This window comes from Triturus cristatus, chromosome 5_1 (genome assembly GCF_964204655.1).
Source record: "Triturus cristatus chromosome 5_1, aTriCri1.1, whole genome shotgun sequence".
Lineage (NCBI taxonomy): Eukaryota > Metazoa > Chordata > Amphibia > Caudata > Salamandridae > Triturus > Triturus cristatus.
In genome coordinates, this window is record NC_140587.1 from 487,040,686 (window position 1) to 487,063,801 (window position 23,116).

Sequence of the window (23,116 nt, forward strand, 5' to 3'; positions counted from 1 at the left end):
TCAGAGGAATCGCCGGCGCATAAAGCAGGGAGAGACCAGCTCGTTTCCGAAGTTCGCGCCAGGACCAGCGGACCATTTCCACTGTGTCCACATCACGCGACGGGCACGTAACCTCACCATATAGTGCCACTCGTAATGGCGAGGGGGCGACTACTGCCAGTTCCACCGCCAAATGCGGCTGGTAGGGGGTTGGGTAGGCCCAGAAATGTAAGAACTGAGCTTGTGCACAGAGTGAATAGAGCTTCAAGTCCGGGGCCCCCAGGCCTCCCTGTCGGAGCGGAAGCGTGAGAAGGTCCCAAGAGACCCTGGCCTGGCCGCCGGCCCATACCAGCTTCAGCAGTAGTGAGCGGACCCGGGTGTGGAAGTGTGTTGTCATAGGTAGTGGCACGTTTACGAACAGGTACAAAAATTTGGGAAGGACCACCATCTTGGCAAGAGCAATTAGACCTTAAAATATTTTAACATTTCATAAATGCCCCTTCAGAACTGCCCTCATTGTGGCAGTGTAGGCAGCTGGCTCTGTATATAAAATACCAAAGTAAGGTATAGTGTGAACAGAGGCCAGTGAATCCCCAGAGGCATACATTGATAATACTAAAACCCAATTTGTGGTAGTGTGGTTGAGCAGTTAGGCTTATCAGAGGGCTCTATTAAGCATTTGTTGTACACACTCAGGCAAAAAATTATTACACACAATACTGAATCCAAGACCAATTGTTTAGTACAAAAAGTTATTTCCTTCTTATTTTATTTTTAAAACCAAGAGGAACTCAGGTGCAGATACGTAACAGTTGCAAGAATAGCAATATCACTTTTCAGGATGCAGTAGGAAGTGTTTTGCAAGGCAGTAAAAATGCTTTACAGTAATAGAACTACGTTGGTATCGTCAATCAGTAACAGTAGAACTTAGCAGTTGTAAATAAATGACTTTTAAATGCAATAGCAAAAACTGCAATGCAATTCTATGAGAAGAAAGCACCAGCAGCGACACAAGGGTGGCCAGGGGCAGAGGTCACTGGGCCCGATGTCAGTCAATGGAGACTGATGGCAAGCACAAAAGGTGCTGGTTGCATGTAGGTACCCGCAATTTCAGGGCACAGGGTCCACGGGTTAAGGTGAGCAAGGAGTGGGGGGCCACAAGGCAGCACCAAAGCTACACCAAGCACAGGGGCAGCTGGGTGCAGGGTGCAAATCAGCGTCTGGCATCAAATGCTATTCAATGGGGAATCTCATCGCACAAAGAGGCTGCAGGCTCAGACCAGGTGAATGGATGAAGGTGACCACTGGCTTGACAGGTAAGTTGAGATGTCAAGGGAGGTCTGGGCACTGTTGGTTGGGCCCCCAGGGGGCTGAGGATGCAGGGGTAGCTTTTGGAGTCAGGGTTTCTTTGTCGGAGCTGGTCGTTGTCGGGGGACTCTTCGTGTAAATGCTGCAGGCGACTTTGTGGAGTTTAGGAGAGGACAACCACCGATGGAGTCAAGAGCTGGATCGCTGGGGAGACATCACTGGACAAGTAAGCCACTCAGACTCAGGCCGTGGACGTCGGGTGCAGAGTGGACAGGGGTCGCGGATCCAGAGTCGTTGCAGTTGGTGTTTTCTGGACAGGGCCGTTGCCCATAGAGAGACCAGCTCTTTGTTGAAGTTTGGCAGTCTTCATGGGGTTCTTGGAAGTCACTGGCCACAGGACGTCCGTCATCTTTGCAGGGTCATGAAGCAGGAGACAGGCCTGGAGGGCTAGGGCGAAATCAGTTTTCTTCCAAGCTCGGCTGCACGGCTGCTTCTTTCGTCTTCTCCTTCTTAGGTCTTGGAATCGGAGGATCATGGTTTAGGGGTGCCCCTAAACACTGTATTTAGGGGTTTTACAGGTACTGGCAGATGGTAGCCAATGGGCTACTTGTCTTTTAGGGTGACTACACCCTTTGCCTGTCACCTCCCTTTGGGAACCTGACTGGCTAAAATCCTTCTATCTAAGGAGGCGTCATCTCGGTCCGGGGGCACCTTAGTGGTTGTCCTGGCAGAGGGGGGGGGGACACACCTCTACTGACTGCTAATGTTCCCATTGCCTTGCTGCCAAAAGTGGGACTTGGTCAGGAAGGCGGGCATATCCACTAGCTGGAGAGGCCACGGTTAGCATATTAAAGGGCAAGAAGCCTTTGAGTCTAACCACCCTGAATGCTGTTCCTTCTAGGGGGTAGGTGTTAAACACATCCACCCGAAGCAGCCTTTGTCCCTGACCCACGAGAGCACAAGGGCTCCCTCCTCAGGGAGTCAGACACATGTCTGTGAGTGGCAGTCTGGTCAAGACCAGTCAGCTGGAAATAAGGGAGGTGGCAGTTTTTCAGGGGGCATTTCCAAGATGCCCTCTGAGTGATTTTACAATAAATCCAACACGGAGATCAGCGTGGGTTTATTGTGCTGAGAAGTTTGATACTGAACTCCTCAGCGTTCAGTAAAGCCATCATGGAGTCGTGGAGTTCATAATGATAAACTTTCAGCCCATGTACACAATATGGCTTCACTGCACTTATAATGTCTAAGAATAGGCTTAGACACTGGAGGGGCATATTGCTTATGCAGCTATCCCCTCACCTGTGGTATAGGGCACCATGCCATAGGGCTGTGAGGCCTGCTAGAGGGGTGACTAACCTATGCCACAGGCAGTGGTGGTAGGCATGGCACACAGGGATATTTTTTTGTTGGCACCAAAACACACAGTCTGCAATGGCAGTGTGTACGTGTTTGTTGAGGAGTCTGAGGGTGGCACAATACATGCTGCACCCCATTGGCACCTTTTACAAGGGACTTAAATGTGGACCAGAGGTGTGCCAATTGTGCAAACAAAGGTACAGTTTTGGGAAAGAGCACAGACACTGGGGACCTGATTTGCAGGGACCCAGTGCACACTCAAAGTGCATCAGATATCAGGCATAAAGTGGGGAGTAACCATGCAAAAAGGGGCACTTTCCTACAGGCAGCCTTTGTTTATTCACTATGCGCATTGTTAAAGGCAGGCAGAGGATACTCTAGGAGCCTCAGGTAGCACATGTTGCAACGGCTGAAACGTTAGCACTAATTGCACTAATCTGCAAACAGAGCCATATTTAAACTAGAGGAAAATTGAGTAAATTGCACCATAATGTATGAAGCATAAGTGCCCTTCACTTTCTTCACACACTGGGCAAGAAACAATGTCCAAATAAGACCTTAGCTCATACCCTGTAGTATTCACCACTGGAGCAAATAGCTCCACATTATCAGCAGAAATCGGTTGAATAATGACGCACAACATTAACTGATCAAAGGCAAAATGCCACTTGGATGGTTGGAGGGTAATTTAGTTTGATGTCTGCACTAATTGTTCTATTGGAAGAGGCCTTTATCGTAAGACGAACTAAATACAAAAAGAAAAACCAGCACCTTAAAAATAAATAAATAAATCAAAAGATCTAAAATCCACTGCTGATCATGGAGTCTCGACAGAATGTGAGTTGGTAACACTCAAAACCTTCACTCTGAAGTGTGAAAAACAATCTTCCGTATTGTCAAAGATGTTCCAAGTGAAGTGTTACATTTTAGTTGTACTCAGTTGAAATGCCACTGATGCGTTCTATTCTTTTTCCTCTTGCTTTTGTCTGTGAAGCTTTACAGAAACCTGACTGGACCAATTCAAGCACCTGTTCTGATTTCAAGTTAATATGTGAATGAGATCCTCAACTTACCACGTCCTTGGAATAAGCCTACTACTGAATGTAACAGTAGGAGATTCGATCATTTTGGAGAGTTATGGTCCAGAGTTACACAATTAAGGACTTGCAGGATTTATCATGCAGTAAGATAGAGGAAGATGGGCTTAACCGAATGAAAAAAGGGATTCTCAAACGCTGACCTGACCAAAGGATGCTTTGCAATTACATGAATTAGTGCCAAAGCAGGGTCACTCCCCTCCACTATATTGAAATCATATTACAAGGGTTGAACAGGTTCTTCAGGACAGAGGATCATTCAACAGGTCTTTTTCTTGAAAAAAAGCATGCACAAGAGGATCACTCGCCTAAATCAGTAGTGAGGTTGGCTCCAGCTTTAACACCCAATACAAAATGTGTTGCCATTTGTATTAACTCATCAATACCAAATCAAACCTAACTTGTGTGTGAAAAAAAGGTTTTGTTCTTGATCAAGCAACTGTAGCTTGTAGTCTTGTACTCCTTATGAATATATATATATATATATATATATATATATATATATATATATATATATATATATATATATATAGGAGTAAGCTACTCAGCAGCCTTGACACATCAGGAACAAGACAGGGACAGAACCAGTGTAGTCAGAAGATTCCGAAACATGAGGACCAGACTCATTATGACTCACAGTTACACTTTCATAACAGACAAAATATATTGAGGGTGAACCACAGTATATATTGCTATGTTTAAGGAGTTAAAACAAAATAAAAGGAAGTAACAGTATCAGGAGAACTTCCAGTGCACTCAGATCTGGGGGACAGATCACTGATTCTCAGACTATGACTTTGTCTATTACCTCATTGGGCACCTAGAACGATCTCCAAGAGACCTCAAAGAAGTCCACCATGTTCCAAGGCACAGTGGAATCTCCTGTCTAATGATTCCAAGTGGAGCATTAAGGCTGCTGGCTCCTAGAGACATTGTGGCAGACTACTATGTGGTTTGGCATTTTTTGGGGCTCTAAAAGGTTGCTTGTGTAGGTGGTATGTAGAACATGCCCTTCATTGAATCAGCCATCTTGGATCTAGCAAGAAGCTCAATGTTGCACAATATCTTGTCAGACAGGGCAACATTTCTCTAGAAAGTGAGGGCTTGCCTTGAAAATGACAGTCAACATGTTTGTTTTCCGAAGTAGTTACTTCCTTGAAATTCCCTGAAGAAAGCGATCTTCTGCAGTTTATTTTTCAAACAGGTTTGCAATGGTAAGCCCTCACAGAGACTTGGAGATTCCCAAAACAGTTTGAAAGACTCATGTTTTGAGTGTTTGGTTTTGCATTACATAAAAACAATTGCGATGGTGTGTTAAGGAAATGGCGATTATTCTTGTTTAACTGTGAAATATCCCAATCTCTTTGTTCGCTAACAGTTAGAGAGTGAACATTATTTTTCTCCCATTTTTGTAAAAAGACATGAGAGAGTTTGGGCTAAAAGGGAACATTACTAGCACTTACGAGTCACAGTTGCGTTGGGCAACTGACTCTGAAAAGAAGAGTCTAGAACATAGTTATTGAAAATCAGTCCTGAGTACACAATGTTGTTCTGAAGTTAAGATCATACATTTGCAAGGAAAGAGTAAGGAACTATGTGGACTGTTCATCTGAAAAGTCTTTCCAACTTCCTTATATGGAACCGTATTGAAATCAGGTGCATATGTGTGTAAAAAACAAGCTACTTACCTTCGGTAACACCTTATCTGTTATAGACTAGCAGCAGATTCCTTACCTTCGAATTATCCCCATGCGTCACACTGGATGCCAAAGATTTTTGTGAGCAGTACCCCTCCTTGTGTGCCGGCTGATGGCGTCATTTGGCTCCACGGGACGTCGCCCGTGCCGGAAGTGACGTGTGCGGTGCCTCTATAGGAAACACCCCAGCGTGCTAACGTCACTTTCTTTTTGCAACTTTTCACACCAGGAGCCACAAAGAACACTGGGTTGAAAATCTAGGGCACAGAAAAGGGAATTGCCCTAGTTCTAGAAATCCATTTGCAGGGAAGATGGATTGGTAAGGAATCTGCAACTAGTCTCTACTAGACTAAGGCCTTACCAAAGGCCTCATCTGAGACTTAAATCTGCAGATTCCTTTCCTTAGAATAGAAACTCAAGCAGTACCTCAATGGAGTTGGGTCTACAAACTGTTTCACACTAGAAAATCCTGCAGGACCGAGCAGACAGGACAAGCAGAGTGCCAGTCCAACGGAGCGGACCGTACAGGCAGCGATGCTTCGTGAATGTGTGTAAAGAATGTTCACGTTGCTGCCTGACAGATACCCAAAACCAGAACTCTGCTTGCTAACAGAGTGGTCACAGTCTTAGCTATGGTGGAATGAGCATTCAAACCCTCAGGGAGTTGCTTCTTGGCCAATTCGTAGCAGATCCTAATGCAGAGCACCATCTATCAGGAGATGGTCCATTTCTGCACGGCCTTGCCGTTCTTCACTCCTATATATACCCCACGAAGAGTTGGTCATCCGCCCTGGACCATTTTGTGTGGTCAAGGTAGAAGAACGCTCTTTTTAGGTCCAGTCAGTGAAGTCGCTCCTCTTTAGAGGGATGTGGCGGAGCATTAAGGATAGGCTGAGCGATGGACTGGCCTACATGGAAAGGAGTGACAACTTTCTTCAGAAAGGAGGCTCTAGTACAGGGGTCTCCAACCTTTTCTGTGAAACGCAATGAAACGCATTGAGAGCTACTACTATTAGTAATGAATAATCTCCATTTTTTATATGTTTATTAATTCAACCAAGCAAAAGCTTATTATTTTAATAAGCTGGGCTGCACACAGGTGAGCTACTCAGAGGTAGCTGGAGAGCTACAGTAGCTCACAAGCTACTGGTTGGAGACTTTTGCTATAGTGCAAAGAACCAGCTTGTCTGTGTAGATGTTCAGGTAAGGAGGCTTGGATGACAAAGCCTGACGCTTACTGACTCTCCGGACATATGAGATCACCATGAGGAAAGCATTCTTGAGGGTGAGGAGCCAGAGAGGACAACTGTGCAAGGGCTCAAAGGGAGCGCATATCAGAAAGTCAAGACCATATTAAGGTCCCACTAAGGCATGATGTAGCGTGGAGGCGGGTATGTGTTGCAAACCTTTCAAGAACCTATTTACGACGGGGGATATGAAGAGGGATGGCTAATCATGCAACTGCAGAAAGGCTGAGATTGCAGAAAGAGCCTTTTAGAGTGCTGTAGTGCTACATGTATTTTAACATAATGAGACTATGATGACCTTTGACAATGTGTTTTAACTTACTCCATTTTAAATGTACATCTTAATTTTTGTGCTTCTGACCTGATTTCAGTTTGTGATGTTTATTTTCTTCTCAGCACAGAGCAAAACAGCCTTGCTGGAACAGAACGTGTGAGATGTGCGTTTGGCAGTGAGAGAGAGGAACATACTTCTCTGTATTAGAGTCAAAACAAGGAGGGCTGACCAGCTTACATCTTGACCTTGTAACAGACTGGTACAGTCAACTTTTGTTGTGCAATAGATGAAGGGAGGGGGAATTTCTAGAAGTCTCTCTCCGTGTTAGTAAAAAGTATTAAAGACAGGAAGTTTTAGCGCTCGTACCGAAGCTCACTCGTGAGGTGGACGCACCGTTAAGAGAACATTTGCTGTCCCACTGAGATTTCTAGGTGACTGAAAGGGCTTCCCAACTGAGCTGACCAGAATGTTGTGCATTACTCAAAGGAGACGTATGAGCTAGGAGTTTCATCGCTCTGTGATATTTTCATGTTGTGCTCTTTATAAATAATTCTCTCATTTGACAGTTTATTTCTGGGATTTGACAATATGGTTGTATCTTGCATTGCACATCCATTATTATCTGCTTATGTTTTTGCTCCCTTGCATTTTACTTGTGAATGTTCCATTATTTGACTTGTGAGTATTTATTATATGCGTGTCTTACCATTACTATCTGCTTGTGATTTATTTCATGCATTTGATTACTTGTGAGTTTTATTATTACTTGTTTGTACATCGTATACATACATTTGCATGTTGTTTTACCAGTTTCATTTGACATCTGGGAAAGTCTTTGTTAGAGAATGTTGCATTTATAGAACCCCACGCTTTATTTTGAAACTGTCTTTTGATGTGCCTCATTTCTTAGTGCCAAGCCTCCTTTCCAGGAGCTTTTTCCTGCCATACAGAGTGCCTCTTCTTGGGAGTGTTGAATTTATTTAATTTGGGAGTGTAAAGCAAAACAGATGCAGAGAGTAGAGCCCTCCTGGGAAAGAGAAAGGATAAAGAGAAGGATCTGAGAGAGGAGAGCAAAAAGAGGGTAAACCTGTTTCTCTGCACACTATGCCACAAAATAGCCTCAATGGCAGGCGTATAAAGACTTGGTTGAGGGAAGCCTGGCTGCCACAATAACAGTGCAGACTTCAGGCGAAAGGTCAAAAGCGGTCAACTGTCGCCACTCAATCTCTACACACGAAGGCAGAGCAATGACAGGTTAGTGTGGAGAACCCCTCCCTTTCTGCTGCAACAGAAGAGCCTCCTGAAGGGGGAGTCTGATCAGAGGATCAATGGCCATACTTAACAGCTCGGAATACTAAATTCTGTCAGCCCAGTCTGGAGCCACAAGAATGACTTGAGCCCAGCTGTTTTCATCTTCTTGAGAATTCTAGGCAGGAGTGGTATAGGCAGGAAGGCATATAGAAGGTCTGAGCTCCACTCAAGACTAAAAAAGTCTCTGTGTGAGAGCTGCCTTAGAAACTCCAGCACGCAAAACTGTTCACATTGCATGTTCTCGGCGACAGCGAACAGATCTAACCAATGCTCTGCCCACTGCTGAAAGAGACCTTGCACCACCTTCGGATGGGGACACCATTCATCATCTGCTAGGTATCTTCGGCTGAGGCTGCCCTAGAATGCAGGGAGGTAGCCCGGTGTTGAACTACCAGGGATATACCCAACGTTCCAGCTATGTCCATAGACACAGAGCCTCCTGACAGAGGGTACATGACCCCAACCCGCCCCATTTGTTGGAGTACCTCAAGATGGTGGAGGTGTCCGGGAGAATCTGCACTAGCCTTCCTTTGATGGAATGTAGAAAGGGTTTTAAATCCAGCCAAATCACCCGGAGATCCCGTAGGTTTATATGGAGTCCAGAGACCAGAGTCCTGATCTCCACCTCTTCCAGATGGCTGCCCCATCCCAGGAGTAACACATCTGTCACCACTATCAGATCTGGTTGGGTAAGGGAGAGACCCAATCGCAGTTCATTAGCCACCACTGCAAATCTTTTGCAGTTCTCTCTGAGATCCCAACCATGCTGCAGAGAATCCGCTGGTGCTGCGACCACTGCACCTTCAGGTCCACTGCAGAGCCCGCATATGCCAGCAGACAGGAGACGCAAGCAGGAGGCCATAAAGCCCAGCAGCTTCAGAGTCCGTTTCACCGAAATGCAGGTTAGAGGCTGAAACATCGGTATCATAGCCTGAATATCCTAGACTCGCAATTTTGGAGGAAAGGTCTGAAAATGCACCGTGTCCAGAACAGCTCAGATGAAAGGGTGCGTCTGAGGGAGGAGTCAGTAGTGACTTCGGCACGTTGATAATGAACCCAAGTGAGTGTAGGAGGTCCACCATAGCCTGGAGGTGGGGGACGACTGTGTGGGACGAGCCGCCTTCAACAGTCAGTCCGTGAGATAGGAGAAGGCTGGCGGCCCTGATCTCTGCTGATGAGCTACTACCACTGCCACCACCTTGGCGAACACCAAAGAGGCGCTGGTAAGGTCAAAAGAAAGTGAAAGTGCTCATGGTCCACCGTGAACAGAAGGTAGCGTCTGTGGGCAGGCAGGATGGGAATGTGGAAGTATGCGTCCTGCAAGTCCAACTCTATCATCCAATCTCCCAGGTGAAGGGCAAACAGAACTTGCGCGAGAGTGAGAATTTGGAACTACTTCAATGAGCGAGCACAGGTCTAGGATAAGACGAAGGCCTCCGTCCTCCTTGGGTACCAGAAAGTAGCAGGAACAACAACCACGACCTACTTCTTGAGTCGGCACCCTCTCAATGGCTCCCTTGGCAAGAAAGCGGGCACTTCCTGGCGGAACAAGGAGAGATGGTCCTCCGTCAGCCTGTGGCAAGGGTGGATGAGTGTTCATGTAAGGGAAAGGAGTATCCCCTTCGGACATTCTTTATAACCCAGTAGTCTGATGTGATAGACCTCCAGTAGGGCAGATGATGCGTATCCTATCTCCCACTGAATGCCTATGATGGTAATATGGCAAACCAAAGGGGTTATAGGCAGTGGCTGCCAGGGGAGTGGTGGCCTGGCCAGACATCTGTCAGCAAGACCCACAGGTTCTGTGGGTACTGCGTCCTCAGCCACGCAGAAGCTGGGAAGGATGCACTCCATGGTGGCTGGACTGGTAAAGACTAGGCTGGAAGCCCCTATCGTGGCCACAAAATGAGCAAAAGGAGCACTGGGGTTGGCAGGGGCCATGGAATGGCCCAAGGACCTGGCTGTAGCTCGGTCATCCTTGAAGCACTCCAGCACCGGGTCCGCCATGTCTCCGAAGAGACTGTGGCCATCAAAGGCCTCTCCAACCATTGGACATCCATGGAAAATCCAATTCTCAGCCAGGTGTAGCACCATACAGCATTGGCAAAATGCTCTGCAAGTTGGTTGTGTCCAGCCCACACTGTATCATGAACTTCGATGCATTTCTCCCATTAGACATAGCCGTGGAGAGCATGGCTGGGCCTTCTCCAGGACCATGGGCAGCACCTGCGCAACCGAATCCCACAGGACATGGGAGTAACGTCCCAAAAGGCACATGGTATTCAAGGACTGCAGTGCCAGGCTGCTGGAAGCAAACATTTTCTTTCCTGTGGTGTCAAGCTGCTTGGATTCCCTATCCAGTGGAGTGGTAGGGAATGCACAAGAAAATACACAAGGGGTGAAGGCTTGGACCACTAAGTTCTCCAGGGTAGGGTGTTGTGTGAGGAAGTTGGGGTCCTCTGGGGCGTTGCAGTGGCGGGCGTCAATCGTCCTGTTCACGAGCCCCTGTGCAGGGTTTGGACCAACTCTCCAGCAGGACGTATCTGAGGCCTTCATTGAATGGAATAAGCGGTTCTGAGGGGGCTCTCTACCTGCGGAAGCACCTCAGTCAAGGTGTTAGTCTTGACCGTCACTGATGGTATGCTAAGGTCCAGGACCTCAGCCGCCCTCGTCCCCACCCTAGCAAACGTAGCCCAATCCTCTATAGCCCCTGCAAGAGGAGAGAGTATGGCAGTATCTGGCAGTGTGTCCAGTCTTCTGGCAACAGCCAATTCCTCACACCGGTCCATGTTATGGTCTAGGGGCTGGTATTCTGCAGGGTCCAGCGACCCCCTCACAATCCTTTCAGAGTCCCAGTCCATAGGAATAGGGCTCAGACTCCAGTCTGGAAGACATAGCTCCAGTCTGCGCCGGAGTTGGACTATGCCCATCCGGCTCCTTCGGCGATGAGAATGGGGACGTCGTCCGAAGTGGCACCGGGGAAGGTAGAGATGGTACAACCAGCATCGGGACGGATCCACCCGTGGATCCAAAGGGCCCAACTGGAGCCAGGGACCGATCCGCCAGTGGAAAACCAGAAGGGGCCCTTCCCAAACCCGTGGGGCCTGAAGGCACACCAGCAGGAGAGCTGCCCAAATAAGAGATGCATGGCCCCATAGAGTTCGCAAAGTTGGTTGGGGGAAGTCGATCAGTCTCCAAAAATTGGGGAGGCACGGAGCCGGCCAAGGCTCAACTGTGGAGCCAGGCCTCGAATGGCCACGCTCATCTCGTTGGTTGACTTCGACAGACGGAACAAAGTCGAAGACTTCTTTGACTTCTTACTATTCTTGCGGGACTTACCCTTCGACGACTTAGAGTTTGACGAAGATCTTAGGCTCCAAGACTTAGCTCGGGATCTTCCTCTCGACTGGGATTGAGACCATCATGGCATCCCACATTGGCCCTCAAGGCCTTGGGGTGCATGGTGCAGCCATCAATGCAGGTCTTCGTGTCATTGCTGCACTCATGGCACCAGAGGCAAACAAGGTGCGGGTTTGTTACCAACATCTGCTTCTGATAGGCTCTGCAGGGCTTGAAGTCGGCCTTCCTAGTAGACATCCTGCCACAACAGGGAAAAAATCTCAAAAAGGCTTCCACAAAAAGTTGAAAATAGGTCAGTCAAATACTGAGTGGGGTTAGCTCTCTCCGGATCTGCACTGACTGGCGCAGAAAGCAAAGAACTGATGTCGGTGCACTGAGGTGGCGCCTATATAGGTACTGTGCACGTCACTTCTTGCGCGGAAGATGCCATGCAGAGGCGAATGCCACCACCTACCGGAGCGCAGGGTTACAGCTCCCGAAAAATTTCCGGATCTAGTCTGACGCCTGGGGATAATTCTAAGATAAGGAGTCTTTATCAGATCCAAAATCTATTCAACGCTTTACTTATAAAATAATAAGTGCCGGGCCCAACATTTTGTTCAGAAGCCAGAGGCCGGCGCTGTTGAAGGTCAGGTGCCAAACACCATGGCTAGCAGTCCTGATTCCTCCTCATGATTCATTAATCCTCCATCCCACTCTCCCAGCTTCTTTATCTTACTCTTACACATGTTTTTTATCCCCTTTTGCTCCCTGCATCACAATTTTTCCATCTTTATCCACCTTCTTTCCCTTATTTGATATTTCTTTCTTGTGCTGGAACAAAAGAAAAATAAGTGCCGGTCCCCAACAATGAGTGCCATTAGACCCCACCAGCTCAAATTAAGCACTGAATGCATTACCTTTTAGTTGCCCGGTACCTTAATTCTACATGGCATATCAGAAAAAAGGTATCAATACCTCACCGCACTATGCACTTTTAGTTTAATTGACATATAGCACTTTTAAAGTAATTTGAAGTGTCTTTTATGCTTTTGTATATGAACAGCTGTTAAAAAACAGGGTTTTTCTGGAAGGTCCCATCAAGCTTTTTGTTTGCTGGAAACAGAATTTTCATCAATGCTGCTTGTTGACTTGAAATATTTTTACTGTGCCATGCTTTTGAACTTATGCTCCTATGTTTACTTCTATGTTTTTTATAACCAAAAAAAGCTAAATGATGATAAATTGAACTGATACTGACATTCTTGTTTCATGAAGGCAATCACAGGTTCGCACAAACTTAATCTGTGGTACAATACTTTCACCATATAATTTGATTTGGAATATGAAGTCTCCTTCTTAGTTCAATGATCTATATCATTCAGGTTACTAATTTATTCAGTAAAGTCAAGACACAAATTGTATTGTCCAGGGACAGGGTTCCATTGTCTCAACAGTATCTATTCCCTGGAGTCCCTTCCCTAACCCCTTCTTCTAGGCTTTGTCACAGTTCGCTTTTTGGAAATCTCTGTGGCTGCTGTATCAGGGCAAGGGTGGTGAGTGGTTGCATTCTGCTCCTGCCAAAATATATGGGCCATGACAAATAAGTAATTCTGTTCATATGGAGATTTGTCTGCTCTTACCCTGGCGATTCACTGGGATGTCTATAAGATAATTGCAAGTGATTATTAAGAACATGGTAAGAGTCACTGTTTAATGGAAAGTGCTAATCAAGGGGAGCTTAATTTTTCCTACAGTAGCAAAATCAACAGAGCCAAATTAATTTGGCACATTGTACATCTTGGGATAAGTCCCCAAAATCCCACTAATAAGATCCCCAGAGAACCTTTATCACCCAAGGACAGCCCCAGTAAAAGTAAATCAAGTTCTTTAGCACCCACTATTGATCCTGGCAGACAAAGCAAAAACAAAAATCAAACAAACTGACCTCCAAGCGAGACGCGCATTACAGTCATAACAGCACAACTGGCTAAGTCACAAAACTAAAACTAGAAAGGCAGATGAAAGACAAAACATTCTTGTAGCAGGCATTGTCAAACATATATTTACTCATTTAAAATAATTGCAACTTACATAGGATAAACTGAATCATCTTTAGATACATAACGAACAAGAGCAGGTCAGGGGAATGCTTTCTTTTTCAAACAGTTGCATTTTGATGGACTTCCTGAAGGACAGAGAAGGCTGTGACCTGAAGCAAAGTGGCAAATAGTTTGACAGTTGGGGCCTAAACAATGAAATGCCCAGAACAAAGTCCTGCAAAAGACATTGTATGAATATAGAAAATGAGCTGGCTCTGGTGGTTTCTAGAAGACCATAGTGTAATATTTCCATTCTTGATCAGCACCACTATCCATAGGTTTACCTATTAAGCACTTGTAGGTAAAGATAAAAGAGGTACTGAAAGGAGTTGGCATGCACCAGGAGACAATTAAGTAGGTACAGAAGTTTGTAACATGAGGAAAAGGAGTTGAACGAGTGTGCACAGCTGTGAGAGGAAAACCTGTGTTTGCCAATTGCCATACTAACATCACTCCTCAACCTTTGAAGCACACTGGAAATGAAGTACACTGTGGTGCCTTCAGTTTTCATTTTTCTTAAGTTGAAGAAAGTGGTTCTTTACTTAGGGGGGAGGGCGTGATGTAGCCAATGTGACTGCAGACTTTCAAAGATTTAACTGAGCCTGAGGTAATACGTTGAAAATGTTGTGTTCCGAATTTATATTAAAAGAACAGTATGAATGATAAGGTGCATGCACCTTTTGACTTCGTTACAAACTGACCATTTTTGAAGAAATGTTTATTGCACCTTTAACATAGCTCCAAATGTAAACACATGATTTTGTGACCTAATATATACTACAATGAAAATGAACCAGCTCCTGTTTTGGCTCTATACATAGTGTCCACGGTTTATGTCAAAAGGTGGAAACATCAAAGTTGGTCACAATTGTAACAGTAAATCTAATTTGCTAACCTGGATAGTCATGGTTTCACTATACACTTACCATGGCAATAAAGCGACCAATGAAACAAAAATATGAAAGGTGATCCGGATTGATTGTTGATGCAGGATTGATTTGCAGACAGTAGTTGCTTTTACCGGCATACTCAAACAGACAATACATAGGGTTCAAAACTTCATGGGAAAGCAAGAAAAACCATTCTCTGAAAACAGAAGTAAATCAATTGTTAAAAATCAACCAAATCACACCACTGTGAATTTCCAAACCTACATGCCTTTAACAGTATTGACAAAACAGCCCATTTTATTTTATTTGCTCTTCTTGAAGACTCAAAAGAAAGAAGTTACTTACCTTTAACTGCAGTTCTCCAGCGTTTGTATCTTTCAAAGACTTACATGATTCAATAGTTCCAGAGCATCAAGTTGGGGTATTTCCAAACAGCGGAAGTAAGAAGCAAGGTACTTACTTGTTTATAACAACTACCTCCATCTCAACACAGAAAACCAAAGACCTAATCTTCGGCAACAGCCACGCCCCTGGGATGCCTCTTGGTGGCTCTCCGAACTTGGCACCCCACCGACCCCTACAGACCATTGCAAGAACCTCGGGATCATCCGGGACACTTTCCTCACCATGAGCATATAGATCAACGCTGTCTCCTCATCATGCTTCCACATCATGCGAAAGCTACGTCAGATTTTCAAGTGGATCCTACTGAACAACTTACAAACGGTCATCCAGGATCTTATAACAAGTAGATTTGTTTACAGAAACACCCTCTACATTTGAATCCCAGCCCATGTTCTTCGTCAACTCTATAACACCCAAAAAGCAGCCACCAGACATATCCTGAATATCTTGGGCTATAACCACATCTCTACACACCTCAACAATCTCCACTGGCCCCCAGTCCAGAAAAGATGCACGTTTAAGCTATTCACCCATGCCTCCAAGGCTCTCCACAACCCCGGTCCAGCTTACCTCAACCACTGTCTCAATTTGTATCAACCCATCATACACCTTCGATCTGCGTCCCAGGCAAGAGCACACCACCCTTGCTAATGCTAAATTTTTAATTAGCAGGAGAAAACAGTAACATGACAGAAAAGCTTGAAAACAATATATATTTAATAGCCAAAACATTCATAAGAAAAGACAATCTTCAACCAATCAATTCAATGTGAAATGAACTTTACTCTGTACTGAGGCAAATAAGCTTCAGATTTCACTAGTGAACGTTAAAACGGATAGCGAGCTGGCAAGCCTCTAAAATGGGAGCAGCTGCTTGTGAATCTATGAAACATACAACACTGGAGAACAGTGACTAGAGGTAAGTAAATGGTTTATTATCCATCTCTGGAACATTAATAGGTTCACATGCTTAAAACAGAATAGCGAGCAGTACAAACTATGAAAACACAACCTATTCAGAAGTGGTGAGGAAAGCTTACGTAATTTCAACAAGTTGTGTAGAACTGCTCGGTATACAGCCAAGTCTCTTGCTGCTTCTGCATTTCATCAGTAGTACTCCAACATCAAGGGCTGCTACCCTTGCCACACCTCTTAATGAGTGTGCTGAGACAGGTCCAATAGTCGGTTTGCCTTGTCATGGCATAGCGTAATTGCTGTGACAAATCATATAGCCATACCTTGTTTGGAAAGAGTATACAAAAAAATGATGGCTGGAATGTTTGCTTTAATCTCAGCCACTGGTAATTACTCTGGCCGCATTCCAGTCCATTGACTGACGTTTTTGTATAATAGTGTCACCTAACGTGAGACGCATATGCCTTGGCGTGGGTCCTGTAAACACAGTCACTGGATCCACGCTATACCTGGCTGATGAGCTCTAACTAGGGCAAAACCAGCTCTAGTATGCTTGTGTTCCGGTTTAGGGAGCACCTGGCCTGGCAGTCTCAGGCTGCACTGTTCTCATTGGAGCACAGTCAAGACAGATTTGCATGAGTTTGGTCCAAACTGAAGTGACATGGTAATCACCAGTGGCTGAGATTAATTCAAGCACTCCATGCATCACTTTTTTGTATACTTTTATTTTGAAAACAGCAACTATTTCAAGACCCGCAGAAAGTTACTAAAATATATATATTATCTGCCTGCATGAAGTCTTTAGTCTTTCCACATAGAACCACAGACAATTGCAAATGTCTAGGGAATGTAGTGCACTTGAGCCTCCATTACATGATTTGATGAATCATTGCAGGAATACTGGTTTGATCTATGAAAATATAATCTAATGGAACTGTGGGAATAAAATCTGGGTTTGCTCATAAAGACTGTCTTATGGAACCGGAGTAAAACCTCCCTGATGACTGAGGGCTTGCAACTCATTGACTCGTTGCTGAGGACTGGGTCTGTAATAGCCTCAATTTCCAACAAAAATGCTTGACTTCTGCCTAACATATAGGCTCATAAGTGCTCTTCATGACCTTGGAATTTACTGTATTGACTTTCCACATGGCAGGCAGGGAATGTAAAAAAGCAACACCTCTGAACAGTTCCTCAAGGATCTACCTGATGATCCTATGTGAGAAGAGGAATGAGCCAGCAGCAGATCTCAGAAATCTGGAAACAGCTGTCTGCTGAACTAAAACATAGTTATGTTGACGGTCTGACTTGGCCAGGCGGCGTAAATATGGCAAATGTTCACGTTACAGTGATACCAGGTGCAGGCTTTGAGAATTTGTGGAACATGGTAGAAAAGAAAGTGTCAACATAGTAAAGGGAAAGAAATTTATTGAGATGAAATAGTGGGTGATGAGGAGAAAAAGTTTTAGCAGGAAGGGATTACAGTACTCACGCATGTAAAATGAATAATGTAAAGGTTTATCATCCCCCAAAATGTACTGCAAAAATCAATGTGGTAGGAGTCAATATATAGGAAGATTCTTGTTCACCCCACACCTTAATTGACAGATCTGTTTAGCAAGATGTGGAAAGAACTGATTAATATCATCCTACATTAAACCTGAGGGACATTGTGGAGTCAAATTACCAGTGATTGGATATTTTGAAGCACCTCGAATTCAGAGAGAAGGCTGTGGGAAAAGTATATGTTGCAGAAAAGAGCAAGACTTTATTGGCGTGGGGAGAACAGCCTGTACTGGGAATGATTCCTTATACCAATCATCCTGATCAAGTGCTGCTTACAGCTAATGCACAAGTTACTACTTGTGTAACGCTATATCTGTAAGAGACATTAGTTAGCGATAGATTCCTTACCTTAGAATATCCCCAGGCGTCAGACTGGATCCGGAAAGTTTTGCTAGCAGTACCACTGCGCGTCAGTAGATGGTGTCGTGCGACTCTGCGTCCGTCGCTGGAGTCGTAAGCGCCGAGATGACGTCAAGGAGACTACTTAGGCGCCACCCATGCGCACTGACGTCAGTTCTGTACACGACTTTCCGCGCCAGGAACGCAGAGCCAAGTGAGAAACTGACCACTGGTGCCAAGAAACTAGGGCCCTGAAAGGGATGACCTTAACCCTAGAAATCAGTTCGCAGAATGGGGAGGATGGGTGGGGCGGTAAGGAATCTATAACTAACTAATGTCTCTTACAGATATATCGTTACACAAGTAGTAACTTGTGCATCCGAAAGAGACATGTTAGTGATAGATTCCTTACCTTAGAATAGATACCCCAGCAATACCAACCCCGGTGGTGGGTCTGCAAATAGATCATACCAGAAAGTCACGGAGAACAGAACGGCCAAAGAAGCCTTCTCTCCGGACCTGACTGTCAAGGCAGTAATGCTTGGTAAACGTGTGCCGCGAGGCCCATGTAGCTGCCTGACAAATGTCCTGCAAGAGGACGCCGCGTCCCAAGGCAGTAGTGGCTGCCGTCGCCCTGGTAGAATGGGCACACAGCCCCACAGGAGGCTCCTTCTTAACCAACGAGTAACAGGCCTTGATGCAGAGAACGACCCACCGAGAGGTGGTCCGCTTGTGCACAGCCCGACCTCTTTTGGCACCCACGTAGCCAACAAAGAGCTGGTCATCCACCCGGAACTGTCGTGTGCGCTGCAGGTAGAACGAGAGCGCACGTTTCGGGTCAAGACGGTGGAGCCTCTCTTCCTCTTTCGAAGGATGCGGAGGCGGAAAGAAGGTGGGCAAAGTGATGGTCTGCCCGATGTGGAAGGGCGTGACAACCTTCGGCAAAAAAGAAGGACGGGTCCTTAAAACCACCTTGTCCGGATGAACAGAAAGGAAAGGAGGTTTGGAAGAAAGAGCCTGGAGCTCACTCACTCTTCTGGCAGAGGGGATAGCTACCAGGAAAGCAGTCTTAAGAGTGAGAAGACGCAAAGGACAGGTATGAAGGGGCTCGAAGGGAGCGCACATCAGATATGTTAAGACAAGGTTTAAGTCCCATTGAGGCATTATGAACGGCATGGGGGGGAAATGCGTGCGTAATGCCTTTTAGGAAACGGTTAACAACCGGAGAGTTAAAAAGAGAAGGCTGATCTGGAAGCCGCAAAAAGGCGGAGATGGCCGAAAGATAACCTTTGATAGTGCCCAGAGCAGAGTCCTGCCGGGCCAAAGAAAGAAGGAACAGGACGACTTTGGAAAGAGGGGCAGAAAGGGGATCCACAGCCCTAGCTGTGCACCATGCCACAAACTTGTATCACCTGCAGGCGTACACCGTTTTAGTGGAGGGACGCCTGGCTGCCAGAATGACATCACAGACTTCGGGAGGAAGATCGAAAGCTGTCAACTGTCGCCGCTTAATCTCCACGCATGGATGTGGAGGCTGGACAGGTTCGGGTAGAGGACCTTCTTATGACATTCTTATTCACAGGGGCCCCTGTGGCTGGCCGTGACCAAGTGCCCAGCAAGACGTCACTAAGAGCATTGTTAAATGGCAGCAGGGGCTCCGACGAAGTGGACGCCGTCTGGAGCACCTCAATGAGTAGATTAGTTTTGAGGGCCACCGTAGGGAGATCAAGGTTGAGGACCTCAGCTGCCCGACGGAGCACCATCGTGTAGGAGGCACTCTCCTCCATGGTAGGTGGGGGAGAGGCAAACCCGGGTCAGAGGAGACGTCGAGGTCGTTGGCATCCTCCAAGTCATCCGCCCAGTCCTGCTCGGAGTCACACTGACGGGCAAGAGGGTCCTCGGACCCCTCCCAGTCGTCCTCCACCTACACCGCATGTGGTACAGACCGCGGCGGCAGAGCAGGAGCCGGAGAAGGAACAAACGGTGTCAGGAACAGAGCCGGGAACGGCGCTGGCCAGGGCCGAGCCGGCACCGTGTCCCAATACGGATCCCAGGTAGGAACAAAATGGTCCTGGAACCTCGGCAAGGTCAGGACAAATGGCACCCACTGTGGCGCCGGAGCCGAGGGTGGCGCTGGGGCCGGAGTCTGCAGCGATGGACCTTGTGGCACCGTGGCCGGAGCCAACGGCACAAGATCCTGTGGCGCCAAAGCTGGATCCGCCGGCGGCGCAACAGGATCCTGACAAGGGCCCACGTGTGCGCCAGCGGGAGCTCGAGGCCTAAAAAGGCGGTCCATGGTAGCAAGAAATTCTTGCACCAGTGCGGGAGTTGCCGACGGATCCGGGTAAGGTGGGTAGGTCGCGGGACTCTTGAGCTCCGAAGGAGCCGCGGGGGCAAGGCCCCCGTCCCCCTCGTCCGCATCCGAGGACCGACGGGGGGGGGACATCAGAGAGCGAACACGCTTCTTCGACATCTTTTTGTGACGTCTCTTACCCCAAATCCAGGGGTGAAGACTTGGAGCACGAGGATCGACGACTGCGGCCCCGCAAGCACTCCCTGGCACGGCCCCTGGACCGGGAACGGCTATGGGATGAGTGCCGGACCTCCAGCAGCTTCCGGTGCCGCTCCCTCAAGGCCTTCGGGGCCATGGCCCGACAGTCCCAGGAGTCGTGGTCGGTCTCCAGGCAGTAGAGGCAGACATCGTGGGGGTCCACCATCGACATATTGCGACGGCAGGCCCCACAAGACTTAAATCCAGGCATCCCTACGTGCACCAAGGAAACCAGAATTGGACAGGAGACAAAACTCTCAAAAAGAGTAGTCAAAAAGTGACTAAGGTATGTGCTCTAACCGGATCTGCGCTTTCTGGCACTGAAAAAGAAAGAACTGACGTCAGCGCGCATGGGTGGCGCCTAAGTAGTCTCCGTGATGTCATCTCGGCGCTTACGACACCAGCGACTGATGCGGAGCCACACAACGCCACCTACTGACGCGCAGGGGTACTGCTAGCAAAACTTTCCGGATCCAGTCTGACGCCTGGGGATATTCTAAGGTAATGAATCTATCACTAACATGTCTCTTTCAGATGCATTTGTCAATAATTGGAGATGCAAATAGAAGTTATTTTGGGAGAAGTTGGGTTGTCCAAGTAAGTTTTTACACTGCATTGTATTGAAGAAGAGAGTTGTACTGAAAGTACACAAGGTCAGAAGTATTACTTTGACACTAAGAGCACAACTGAAGACTGTGTGAAAACGGAGTGACAGAGATGTCTGAATGGCTTTGTCCTGTGGTTTTAGCCACGAAAGCTAATGGAAAATTGTGCATGTGCGTTGACTTGAATGATTTAAATGAAACTATTTGGAACGATCAGCATCCACTTCCACATATAAATGAATTACTCATGTGTGAAGAATGCCACGTTCTTTTCATATTTTCACTTATCAGATACAATTACATCCCGACTCCAAATCATTTATAATACCGGAAGAGGCTTTCCAACTTATAACAATGCTTTTCGGATTGGCCTTAGGGTCTGCTGTGTTCTAGTGAGTCATACAGAAGGTGTTAGTTGGCTTAACTGGTGTGCTATTCTTCCAGGATAATATGTTAGTGTGGGGATCAAATAAGATGGAACATGATACAAAATTGGAAGAGGTGTTGTCTGGATTAGAGTCAGGTGAAATATCTTGAACATACATTATCTAGTGGAGTGAAGCTCAAAATGAAGCTGGTGCAGGCAGCTGAAAATGCACCATCTCCTGTAAATAAATAACAGATGTGCTTGTTCCTTGGATTGGCAAAGTACTATGCACATTTTGTAGACCATTTTGCTCACAAAGTCTATTGATAAGGATATTGATGAAGAAGGGGAACCAATTTGAGTGGACTGCAGGATGCCAGGATGTGTTTGAACAAATCAAGGACTCTATTGTGAAGGCAGGAAACCTGATACAGTTTTGACTGCATGACAAAACCACTATATTTATGGATGCAAGTGCGTACAGTTTAGGAGCTGTACTGATGAAATTAAGTGTTGGGCATGAGAGAATAGTTGCTTTTTCATCCCTCACGCTAAATGTTGCAGAAAATATGTATGTAGAAAAAAGAGGTGCTAGCCTGCTGATGGTGGGTGCAGGATTTTAGAACTTATTTTCGGGGTAGTTTGATGTACACACTGATCATAAACCACTGGTAAACTTGTTTTCTAAAAATGGTGCAGGCACAGTCACCCTACGAATTGCCAACATGGTATACCGTCTATAAGAGTAAGCATTCACATTGAAGTATGTTCCACCCACAAAATGTCAGTGCAGATTGTCTTTCCAGATTACCTTTGCAAAATGTAAAGCAAGATGAGGAGGATGAATGGATAGTGGGGACAATAGATCTATATTGTAGGGGTGCTGCTCTTAAAGAGGACTGGAGAAGAGCATTACTTATGGATGAAATAATGCAACAATTGATCGAATTTCTACCACAGGATGTGAACCTGAGTGTTGTGAATGAGAAAAGATTGAGTGATTTTAAATTGGTGCAGCTGGAATTGTCGAGGCTGGACAGGATTGTAAGAAGTTGCAAGAGATTGGGACTTCCACTGCGTTTAAGTCAAAGATTGATGAATTTATTGCATGAGGGTCATGGTGGAATATCTGCCATAAAGATGTTGACTTCTGATGGACGAGTGTATATCGGCAGATTGAAAAATTTGTGAGCTATAGTCCCAGTTGAGTTTCCTAAAGGAGCATGGGAAACAACAGACATTGACAGTTGTAGCCTTTTGGGTGTCCTGGTATTGAAGGAAATTAGGCTATGGTAATGATGGATTCTTTTTCCAAGTGGCTGCAAGTTGCTTTTAATAATGAGATTAGGGCAGCTAATGTGATAAGCTTTTGTAAGGTGCTATTCAAAACAGAAGGATGCCTGGGAACAGTGATTTCAGACAATGGCCCACAGTTGGAGGCTCAAGAATTCCAGTCTTTCCTGAGGGAAGAAGGTAAACTTATCAGGCTTCTGTTTACTATCCAAGAGAGAAGGGGTTAGTGGAACGTTTAAATCATGTTCTGACAGAAGGTGTGCAGTTGGAAATTTGTAATGGTTTGAATTGGATGCATAACGTCTGAAATAAGGTGTTGAACATATAGAACAATTTCACACTCAGTTTCCTTGAGTATCACCTTTTCGGTTGAAAAGAAGGGTAACTTGTACTAGGATCACACCTTCTTGGAATGAAATAATGATCGCATTTATAGAGCGCACGCCTACTCAGCACGAGTGTCCCGGTGCTA

The 23,116-nt window shown here is 46.1% G+C and overlaps 1 protein-coding gene across 2 annotated transcripts in view; it reads right to left on the bottom strand.

Annotated features, from left to right (window-relative positions):
• Positions 1-23,116, bottom strand: part of WWP1 (WW domain containing E3 ubiquitin protein ligase 1) — an 850,740-nt gene that overhangs the window by 247,164 nt on the left and 580,460 nt on the right. For both annotated transcript variants that reach the window (XM_085605336.1, XM_085605333.1), the window contains exon 17: positions 14,640-14,799. In XM_085605336.1, coding sequence (XP_085461462.1) covers positions 14,640-14,799 — 160 coding nt within the window. The remainder of the gene's footprint in view (positions 1-14,639; positions 14,800-23,116) is intronic.